The sequence below is a fragment of the Scardinius erythrophthalmus genome (genome assembly GCF_964197995.2).
Source record: "Scardinius erythrophthalmus genome assembly, chromosome: 5".
NCBI lineage: Eukaryota > Metazoa > Chordata > Actinopteri > Cypriniformes > Leuciscidae > Scardinius > Scardinius erythrophthalmus.
In genome coordinates this window covers 364,843-377,064 of record NC_138225.1, presented here as the reverse complement: position 1 = coordinate 377,064, position 12,222 = coordinate 364,843, and the positions used below count along the sequence as shown (strand labels likewise).

Here is a 12,222-nt window from a genome sequence, read left to right as displayed (position 1 = left end):
GTGTGTGTGTGTGTGTGTGTGTGTGTGTGTGTGCGCCAACACTGGACCGGGACCTAACCTACGAACTGCAGTGTGTGTGTGTGTGTGTGTGTGTGAGTGTGTGTGTGTGTGTGTGCGCCAACACTGGACCGGGACCTAACCTACGAACTGCAGTGTGTGTGTGTGTGAGTGTGTGCGTGTGTGTGTGCGCCAACACTGGACCGGGACCTAACCTACGAACTGCAGTGTGTGTGTGTGTGTGTGTGTGCGCCAACACTGGACCGGGACCTAACCTACGAACTGCAGTGTGTGTGTGTGTGTGTGTGAGTGTGAGTGTGTGTGTGCCAACACTGGACCGGGACCTAACCTACGAACTGCAGTGTGTGTGTGTGTGTGTGTGAGTGTGTGTGTGTGTGTGTGCCAACACTGGACCGGGACCTAACCTACGAACTGCAGTGTGTGTGTGTGTGTGTGTGTGCGCCAACACTGGACCGGGACCTAACCTACGAACTGCAGTGTGTGTGTGTGTGTGTGTGTGTGTGTGTGCCAACACTGGACCGGGACCTAACCTACGAACTGCAGTGTGTGTGTGTGTGTGTGAGTGTGTGTGTGTGTGTGCCAACACTGGACCGGGACCTAACCTACGAACTGCAGTGTGTGTGTGTGTGTGTGTGTGTGTGTGTGCCAACACTGGACCGGGACCTAACCTACGAACTGCAGTGTGTGTGTGTGTGTGTGTGTGTGCGCCAACACTGGACCGGGACCTAACCTACGAACTGCAGTGTGTGTGTGTGTGTGTGTGTGTGCGCCAACACTGGACCGGGATCTAACCTACGAACTGCAGTGTGTGTGTGTGTGTGTGTGTGTGTGTGTGTGCCAACACTGGACCGGGACCTAACCTACGAACTGCAGTGTGTGTGTGTGTGTGTGTGTGTGTGTGTGTGTGTGCCAACACTGGACCGGGACCTAACCTACGAACTGCAGTGTGTGTGTGTGTGTGTGTGTGCGCCAACACTGGACCGGGACCTAACCTACGAACTGCAGTGTGTGTGTGTGTGTGTGTGTGTGTGTGTGTGCCAACACTGGACCGGGACCTAACCTACGAACTGCAGTGTGTGTGTGTGTGTGTGAGTGTGTGTGTGTGTGTGCCAACACTGGACCGGGACCTAACCTACGAACTGCAGTGTGTGTGTGTGTGTGTGTGTGCGCCAACACTGGACCGGGACCTAACCTACGAACTGCAGTGTGTGTGTGTGTGTGTGTGTGTGTGTGTGTGCCAACACTGGACCGGGACCTAACCTACGAACTGCAGTGTGTGTGTGTGTGTGTGTGTGTGTGCGCCAACACTGGACCGGGACCTAACCTACGAACTGCAGTGTGTGTGTGTGTGTGTGTGTGTGTGTGCGCCAACACTGGACCGGGACCTAACCTACGAACTGCAGTGTGTGTGTGTGTGTGTGTGTGTGTGTGTGTGTGTGCGCGCCAACACTGGACCGGGACCTAACCTACGAACTGCAGTGTGTGTGTGTGTGAGTGTGTGTGTGTGTGTGTGTGTGCGCCAACACTGGACCGGGACCTAACCTACGAACTGCAGTGTGTGTGTGTGTGTGTGTGTGTGTGTGTGTGTGTGTGTGTGTGTGCGCCAACACTGGACCGGGACCTAACCTACGAACTGCAGTGTGTGTGTGTGTGTGAGTGTGTGTGTGTGTGTGCGCGCCAACACTGGACCGGGACCTAACCTACGAACTGCAGTATGTGTATGTGTGTGTGTGCAACAAAACTGGACCGGGACCTAACCTACGAACTGCAGTGTGTGTGTGTGTGTGTGTGCAACAAAACTGGACCGGGACCTAACCTACGAACTGCAGTGTGTGTGAGTGTGTGTGTGTGTGTGTGTGTGTGTGTGTGTGTGTGTGTGTGTGTGTGTGTGTGTGTGCGCGCCAACATTGGACCGGGACCTAACCTACGAACTGCAGTGTGTGTGTGTGTGTGTGTGTGTGCGCCAACACTGGACCGGGACCTAACCTACGAACTGCAGTGTGTGTGTGTGTGTGTGTGTGTGCGCCAACACTGGACCGGGACCTAACCTACGAACTGCAGTGTGTGTGTGTGTGTGTGTGTGTGTGTGTGTGTGTGTGTGTGCGCCAACACTGGACCGGGACCTAACCTACGAACTGCAGTGTGTGTGTGTGTGTGAGTGTGTGTGTGTGTGTGCGCGCCAACACTGGACCGGGACCTAACCTACGAACTGCAGTATGTGTATGTGTGTGTGTGCAACAAAACTGGACCGGGACCTAACCTACGAACTGCAGTGTGTGTGTGTGTGTGTGTGTGTGTGTGTGTGTGTGTGTGCGCGCCAACATTGGACCGGGACCTAACCTACGAACTGCAGTGTGTGTGTGTGTGTGTGTGTGTGTGTGCGCCAACACTGGACCGGGACCTAACCTACGAACTGCAGTGTGTGTGTGTGTGTGTGTGTGTGCGCCAACACTGGACCGGGACCTAACCTACGAACTGCAGTGTGTGTGTGTGTGTGTGTGTGTGCGCCAACACTGGACCGGGACCTAACCTACGAACTGCAGTGTGTGTGTGTGTGTGTGTGTGTGTGTGTGTGTGTGTGTGTGCGCCAACACTGGACCGGGACCTAACCTACGAACTGCAGTGTGTGTGTGTGTGTGAGTGTGTGTGTGTGTGTGCGCGCCAACACTGGACCGGGACCTAACCTACGAACTGCAGTATGTGTATGTGTGTGTGTGAAACAAAACTGGACCGGGACCTAACCTACGAACTGCAGTGTGTGTGTGTGTGTGTGTGTGTGTGTGTGTGTGTGTGTGTGTGTGTGCGCGCCAACATTGGACCGGGACCTAACCTACGAACTGCAGTGTGTGTGTGTGTGTGTGTGTGTGTGTGCGCCAACACTGGACCGGGACCTAACCTACGAACTGCAGTGTGTGTGTGTGTGTGTGTGTGTGCGCCAACACTGGACCGGGACCTAACCTACGAACTGCAGTGTGTGTGTGTGTGTGTGTGTGTGTGTGTGTGTGTGTGTGTGTGTGTGTGTGTGTGTGTGTGTGTGCGCCAACACTGGACCGGGACCTAACCTACGAACTGCAGTGTGTGTGTGTGTGTGAGTGTGTGTGTGTGTGTGCGCGCCAACACTGGACCGGGACCTAACCTACGAACTGCAGTATGTGTATGTGTGTGTGTGCAACAAAACTGGACCGGGACCTAACCTACGAACTGCAGTGTGTGTGTGTGTGTGTGTGTGTGTGTGTGTGTGTGTGTGTGTGCGCGCGCCAACACTGGACCGGGACCTAACCTACGAACTGCAGTGTGTGTGTGTGTGTGTGTGTGCGCGCCAACACTGGACCGGGACCTAACCTACGAACTGCAGTGTGTGTATGTGTGTGTGTGTGCGCCAACACTGGACCGGGACCTAACCTACGAACTGCAGTGTGTGTGTGTGTGTGTGTGTGTGTGTGTGTGTGTGCGCGCCAACACTGGACCGGGACCTAACCTACGAACTGCAGTGTGTGTATGTGTGTGTGTGTGCGCCAACACTGGACCGGGACCTAACCTACGAACTGCAGTGTGTGTGTGTGTGTGTGCGCCAACACTGGACCGGGACCTAACCTACGAACTGCAGTGTGTGTGTGTGTGTGTGTGTGTGTGTGTGCGCCAACACTGGACCGGGACCTAACCTACGAACTGCAGTGTGTGTGTGTGTGTGATGCGACACTTACCTGCATGTCGAGCTCGTGGCATCTCTGAGCGATCTCCTCTTTAGTGGCCAGAGCGTCGCTCAGCTCCTCCACCGTCTTCTTCAGCTGATCACAGAAACACACTTCAGCCGCTCATAATAATATTATTAATATTAATAACTGAGATCCAGACAGATCGTACCTGTCGGTCCAGATCAGCATACGAGTCGTTTCCTGACGACACGGGCGTCTCTTTACTCATGAGCTGCAGACACATGATACACACATTAAACACCAAATAGCAGCCTATAACACACTATAACACACTATAACACACACACACACACACACACACACACCTCTTGGATGGCAGTCATGACCACATGCTGCACAGACTCTTCCATCATCATGATGGTCTGGATATATTCTGAAAACAAGATCACAACACAACGTCATCATCACACTCTTACACACACACACACACACACTATCACTCTCACACTCACTCGCTCTCACACTCACTCACTCTCACTCACTCACTCACTCTCACACACTCACTCACTCACACTCACTCACTCTCACTCACTCTCACTCACTCTCACTCACTCTCACTCACTCTCACTCACTCTCACACTCTCTCACACTCACTCTCTCTCACACACTCACTCACACACTCACACACTCACTCTCACACTCACACTCACTCTCTCTCACACACTCACACACTCACTCACACACTCTCTCTCTCACACACACTCACTCTCACACTCACACTCTCACACTCACACTCACTCACACACTCACTCACACACTCACTCACACACTCACTCACACACTCACTCTCACTCTCACACTCTCACACTCACACTCACTCTCTCTCACACACTCACACACTCACTCACACACTCTCTCTCTCACACACACTCACTCTCACACTCACACTCTCACACTCACACTCACTCACTCTCACACTCACTCTCACTCACACACTCACTCACACACTCACTCACACACTCACTCACACACTCACTCACTCACTCACACTCACTCACTCTCACTCAAACACTCACTCACACTCTCACTCTCACACTCACTCTCTCTCACACACTCACTCACACTCACTCTCACTCACTCTCACACTCACACTCACTCTCACTCTCTCTCACACACTCACTCACACTCACTCTCACTCACTCTCACTCACACTCACACTCACTCACTCACTCACTCACTCACTCACACTCACTCACTCACTCACTCTCACACTCTCACACTCACTCACTCTCACACTCTCTCACACTCACTCACACTCACTCTCACTCTCACACTCTCACTCACTCACACTCTCTCTCACACTCTCTCACTCTCACACTCTCTCACTCACTCACACTCTCACTCTCACACTCTCACTCTCACTCTCACACTCTCACTCTCACACACTCACACTCACTCTCACACTCACTCTCACTCTCACACACTCACACTCACTCACTCACACTCTCTCACACTCACTCACTCACTCTCTCACTCACACTCACTCTCACTCTCACACTCTCACTCACTCACACTCTCTCTCACACTCTCTCACTCTCACACTCTCTCACTCACTCACACTCTCACTCTCACACTCTCACTCTCACACTCTCACTCTCACACACTCACACTCACTCACTCACACTCTCTCACACTCACTCACTCACTCACTCACTCTCACACTCACTCTCACTCACACACTCACACACTCACTCACACTCACTCACACACTCACTCACACACTCACTCACTCTCACTCAAACACTCACTCTCACACTCACACTCTCACTCTCACACTCACTCTCTCTCACACACTCACTCACACTCACTCTCACTCACTCTCACACTCACACTCACTCTCACCCTCACACTCACTCTCACTCTCTCTCACACACTCACTCACTCTCACTCACTCTCACTCACACTCACTCTCACACTCTCTCACACTCACTCACACTCACTCTCACTCTCACACTCACTCACACTCACTCTCACTCACTCACACTCTCTCTCACACTCTCTCACTCTCACACTCTCTCACTCACTCACACTCTCACTCTCACACTCTCACTCTCACACTCTCACTCTCACACACTCACACTCACTCTCACACTCACTCTCACTCTCACACACTCACACTCATTCTCACACTCTCACTCACTCACTCACACTCTCTCACACTCACTCACTCACTCACTCTCACACTCACTCACTCTCACACTCACTCACTCTCACTCTCACTCACACACTCACTCACACACTCACTCACACTCACTCACTCTCACACTCACTCTCACTCAAACACTCACTCTCACACTCTCACTCTCACACTCACTCTCTCTCACACACTCACTCACACTCACTCTCACTCACTCTCACTCACTCTCACACTCACTCTCACTCTCTCTCACACACTCACTCACACTCACTCTCACTCACTCTCACTCACACTCACTCTCACTCACACACTCACTCACTCACACTCACTCACTCACTCTCACACTCACTCACTCTCACACTCTCACACTCTCTCACACTCACTCACACTCACTCTCACTCTCACACTCACTCACACTCACTCTCACTCTCACTCACTCACACTCTCTCTCACACTCTCTCACTCTCACACTCTCTCACTCACTCACACTCTCACTCTCACACTCTCACTCTCACTCTCACACTCTCACTCTCACACACTCACACTCACTCTCACACTCACTCTCACTCTCACACACTCACACTCACTCTCACACTCTCACTCACTCACTCACTCACACTCTCTCACACTCACTCACTCACTCACTCTCACACTCACTCACTCTCACTCACTCTCACACTCACTCACTCTCACACTCACTCACTCTCACACTCACTCACTCTCACACTCACACTCACACTGTCACACACACACACACACACTCACTCACTCACTCTCACACTCTCACTCACATACACACACATACACACACACACTCACTCACTCACTCTCACACACACACACACTCTTTACCCTGCTTCTGTTCGCAGTTAACAGCACAGCCCAGGATGAGCTGCAACATTCGGCCCAGTTCTGCTGCATCTGAGTGTTCTGCGATGAGACCGACGTCTGGAAGAGTGAAATCATTGATCTGTTGCCCCAAAATCTGCAGAACCAATGACACACACACACACACACACACACACAGATGGACAGAGAGGTTATGGGTCAATTCAAGAGGAAAATAATGTGACGTTTGTCAACATAAATGTGTCACATTTCAGTCTCACACAGAAAGATGCGTCTCACCTCATGGTTGTAATCCAGAATACCTTTCAAAATTTTCTTTAAATTGCTGATCTGAAAAAAAGAAGACATGAAAGCATGAAAGCCCCTGTAAGATGTGTGAAGAAGTGTGTGAACGAGAGCTGATGAATACCTTTAACCTCCAGTTGTCTCCAACATCAGCTTTAATACGACTGATCCAAGCATCAGTGAAATACACAAAATCACTGAGAGAGAGAGAGAGAGAGAGAGAGAGAGAGAGACATGTGGGTTCATCATAAGGGATATGCCTGTAGACATCATCAACAATAGATATTTTGGATATTTTCTCAGCAAAAAGACACTGTAATCAGTGTGGAAGAACTGAACTGGGTTATTTTATTGTGGTTGAATGAACTGAATGCACAGGTCCAATATACTGATACACACCCAACTGTTTACGTTCATAACCTCCTCTGTTTACAACGTGTATCTGGCGGACACACTTTTATGTGAAAATGCGAGTATTCAAGTAAACAGAGGCAGTTATAAACCAAAACAGTTGGGTGTGTATCAGTATATTGGACCTGTGCATTCGGTCTTAAAGTGACAGCAGCCTAGTAACCCTGCTGCGGTCATTAATGTTAATCAAACAACTAAACACTGAGAGAAAATCACTCACTGCTCTTGACTGAATACTTTATCAAATATTGTATAGCTTTAATAAGCATTAATGTGTACTATGCAGTGTGTTATTTTTACATTTGATCATTGCAATTTTATGAAATTTCAAGGTAATCATTTCTTTTGGCATCATAATCTTAAAATCACAAAGAAACTGTATTGTGACATCACTATCATGAAATGAAACGCCTCAGATTTTGTTGGCTGATGAGAACTGAGATGTTTTTCACACACATCTTCTGCAGGACTTGTGCCATGGCCAGTCCACCGGTCAGCTCGTCTACGGTCGAACACGCCGCCTCCACTCCAAACGTCTGGATCTGAACACAAACACAACGACAGAGGATCAGAGGAGCACCAGGAACACGACGCATCACTTCCTGTAGTTCACATGAGGACGGGTGAGACTAGTATGTGCTTATACATAGTATTCGATGCAACTATCACATGACACAACAGGGCGAATGTAGCACGTCTGAACTTCATTCATATTAATTCCATTCAATTCACATTTATTTGTACAGCGCTTTTCACAATACTCATCGTTTCAAGCTTTTTTTTCAAGTTTCAGCTTTACACATTACAGTTTACAGTGATCTGTTATCAGAGGAGACTGTCTAAGTTATGTATTTCAGAAATGTACAAAATCACAGTTAGCTAAAAATGTATTAATTTAAACAATGTAATAATTTAAGACAGACACAGTGAGCTCATTGAAGTAATGAATACTTGTTTGTTAACAAATGATTATGACATTTAGAAAAATGAAGCAAACCAAATTTTATATAGAAAATACTTTTTTACCGGTCGTTTCAAACCAAATGTAGTAACTACTATACAGTTTCAGCCGGCATCATCTATGGCCATGGAATCCATCAAAATTAAAACAAAGAAAAAATGTAATTTGTAAGAGATCAAAGTGATTTTAAAGGGCTCTAGCTGAGCTTCATCAGTTCAGATCCGTTACAGGGCCGAACGCTGTAATCGGAGGTCACATGACGAGTTGGGAAACTCAAGTGTGTGTGTCCTGAGCTCAAGTGTCCATTACACACACACAGGCTGCATTCACTTGAGCTTGTGCAACGAGGCTGTAATCCGCACTCAGACTCAGACTGCAGGTCTGCACAGCGGAAGAGGGCTTCTGGGCGTTCAAACACAGCCAGACTCCAGCATCAACACAAAGCCCTATTGTGCTGTGAGGTTTCATCACTAGCATCATGCTAAACTCGCTCATGCTAACTCAGGAAAACACGCCCTCGTCTCAGGAAACAGAGGAGCTGAAAACACACTCAGATCAACATCTGGTTCTGATGATGTCACTCACACAGGTTCAGCTGGAGTGTAAACAGGAAGACGGGCGCGTCAGCTGAACTGAGTGTATGTGTGTGAGGAATGTGTGTGTGTGTGTGTGAGGAATGTGTGTGTTGGGTGTGTGAGCCGCTTCACATCTGCCGGGAGAAGAGACTCAAGCAACAGCATTAACAGCAAAAGTTTTGGATCAGTAAAAAATCTCAGTGTTTTTAAAGTAAGTATTTTTACTAAACATAAAACATAAAGTAAGTCTCTTCTGCTCATCAAGGCTGCATTTATTTGATTAGAAATACAACATAAAAACAGCAATATGTTGAAATATTCCACTGTAAAGCAGCTGTGAATATCGGGCTGTGTGATAAAGCTAAAACAATTCTCACGATATAATCTAGTATACGCTGAGTTTCTGCTCATTATGAGACGAGCGCCGGCACCTCCGTGTCCTGATCATATTGTCTGCTATATTTGCTTCTGATTTATTAAATCCAGGCAACTGGTTGATGAAATATTGATTAAAATAAAGATACAATTTATACAAAATGAAATTCACTTTAAAGAAAGGCTTTCTACAAAACCAAACTCAATGAAGTGTCACGTCTGACCCGCTCCACCAGTCTCCCGACGCACTGCGCATCTCATGATCATATCTCACACGCTTCCCTCTCATATCAGCAACACAGAGGAAATCTAAACAATAACATTATATTATATTTAAACATTAATATGGTTAATAAAAGGTTTATAAAAGTTTTTTTAAGTTATATTAAGTGTCACACCGCTCCGCTTTCGTCACATGCTCTGGTGTGTGTAGCTTATACATTAGGCTTGGGCGATATGCTCCATTTTCATATCGTCTTATCATCAGCCTGTGAGATCGGCGATACACGATATTATCGTGAGGGGGGCGGGGCTTACTTATTTGATTATTAACTTGCTTATTTACTCATCAATTTGCTGTTTTATTACTTCGTTTTAAATATGAGTGTTTATTAATAGGCTAAATCAGGTTATTTCCCGGTATAGTGAGGTAAAAAAAGATCCTAATCATTCTTGTATTTGACTCAGAGTATTTCAACATGTCAGCGGGAAATTTACGGACACACATTATCCTCTCATGCCGTTACAGATGCAGCATTTTGCCTGTAGGCTACTTCTGCACGAGATGAGAACACGTTTTAATTTCTTGGGTCAAAAAAAAGTGTTGGAGTCTGCGATATATGTGCTCTCTCTGTCTGGATGCACTTCACTTATGCGCACCGCACTTCATAAGCCCAAATAACGCGGGTTTTAAATGCCGGGAGAAATCAGAGGCAAAAATCTAAAAGTCGATCGGTTATACTTAAACCTATGACTTGACTCCGATAAAGGAAAACGGGTCAATGCGTTTACATGACCACATGCATTGTCTGTTTATTCAGCATAATCGAGTTAATAACGTGCATGTAAACGCGCTCATTCCCTGAAAGTGAAAGCAGAAACGGACTGAGCTTTCACTGCATTAACGGCGCGTTCTCTCAGAGACGACGGTGGATATAACGGTACAGCAACTATCAATTTACTGGCTTAATATTTCTCTTGTGGACTTACATTATTGACAGTGATAAAATTAGAAGAATATTTCTTGTTAAACAAGTTTGAAGTTGCTTGTGATTTTCACAGATGGCAGAGTTTCACAGATATGCTTCGTGAACTAAAGACTTTTATTAGGCCTAGGCGGCCTATATAATTTTATTGATATTATTATAATTAATATTTTGTAATTGTATTATTTTTAGTGTTATTAGTGTCATTAAATATTTTGTTAATTTGCTATGGAAACAAAATACTGACGAACAACGATGCCGCGTCTTCATCTCGGCTCTGTATAAGAAAGATGCGTCTGTTAAAACAAGCACTCTTGACAATTTGTGAATGGATCACCTGCAATTAAATTTCGCTGTGGGATGTAGTTTTTTTAGTCTGTTTTAAAAACATTTTCTTTGAGGATTCCTCATACGCGCGCGTCGGTGATGTCGCAAGTGTGGTTATGTGGTGATGTCGTTATGAATTTAGGCAAGGCAAATATAATTGTAGTTCCTAATTAATTTAATAACTATACTAGCTTCATAATAATAATAATAATAATAATAATAATTTAATACATTAATGGGAAAACGAGCCAATTATCGTATTGATATCGTCAAAGGTATCTGCCATCGGCAATATCTCTGTCTATCGTCGATACACGATACTATCGTCACAACCCTACTATACATGCATGTGTGTGTCCGTGTGTGTGTAACCTATACGTGCATGTGTGTGTCCGTGTGTGTAGTCTATACGTGCATGTGTGTGTGTAACCTATACGTGCATGTGTGTGTAGCCTATACTGCATGTGTGTGTGTAACCTATACGTGCATGTGTGTGTCCGTGTGTGTAGTCTATACGTGCATGTGTGTGTAGCCTATACTGCATGTGTGTGTGCATGTGTGTGTAACCTATACGTGCATGTGTGTGTCCGTGTGTGTAGTCTATACGTGCATGTGTGTGTGTAACCTATACGTGCATGTGTGTGTAGCCTATACTGCATGTGTGTGTGTAACCTATACGTGCATGTGTGTGTCCGTGTGTGTAGTCTATACGTGCATGTGTGTGTAGCCTATACTGCATGTGTGTGTGCATGTGTGTGTAACCTATACGTGCATGTGTGTGTCCGTGTGTGTAGTCTATACGTGCATGTGTGTGTGTAACCTATACGTGCATGTGTGTGTCCGTGTGTGTAGCCTATATGTGCATGTGTGTGTGTGTGTAACCTATACGTGCATGTGTGTGTCCGTGTGTGTGTGCATGTGTGTGTAACCTATACGTGCATGTGTGTGTGCATGTGTGTGTGCGTGTGCAGCCTATACTGCATGTGTGTGTGTGTAGCTTATACTGCATGTGTGTGTGCATGTCTGTGTGCATGTCTGTGTGCGTGTGTGTGTGTGTACATGTGTGTGTGTGTGTGGCTTATACTGCATGTGTGTGTGCATGTGTGTGTGGTCTATACATACATGTGCTAGCTACTGTTAGCATTTTAAAGTTACGCTGCGCACAGAAATCAGCAGTAAATCACAGCGCTGCTTCCCTTCAGTCTGAAACCACAGCTGACGCTCACACACACACTCACTCACACATCTGAAACCACAGCTGAGCTGACGCTCACACTCTCTCACACACACACACACACACACACACACACACACACACACACACACGATCAGATGCTTGAACAGACAGTCATCAATCAATCAA

At 46.9% G+C, this 12,222-nt stretch overlaps 1 protein-coding gene across 2 annotated transcripts in view; it reads right to left on the bottom strand.

Annotated features, from left to right (window-relative positions):
- Window positions 1–12,222, bottom strand: part of hook3 (hook microtubule-tethering protein 3) — a 79,703-nt gene that overhangs the window by 66,447 nt on the left and 1,034 nt on the right. For both annotated transcript variants that reach the window (XM_081367225.1, XM_081367226.1), the window contains exons 2-8: window positions 7,873–7,958; window positions 7,130–7,202; window positions 7,000–7,050; window positions 6,724–6,856; window positions 4,040–4,107; window positions 3,883–3,945; window positions 3,723–3,806 (exon numbers count right to left, since the gene is read on the bottom strand). In XM_081367225.1, coding sequence (XP_081223351.1) covers window positions 3,723–3,806; window positions 3,883–3,945; window positions 4,040–4,107; window positions 6,724–6,856; window positions 7,000–7,050; window positions 7,130–7,202; window positions 7,873–7,958 — 558 coding nt within the window. The remainder of the gene's footprint in view (window positions 1–3,722; window positions 3,807–3,882; window positions 3,946–4,039; window positions 4,108–6,723; window positions 6,857–6,999; window positions 7,051–7,129; window positions 7,203–7,872; window positions 7,959–12,222) is intronic.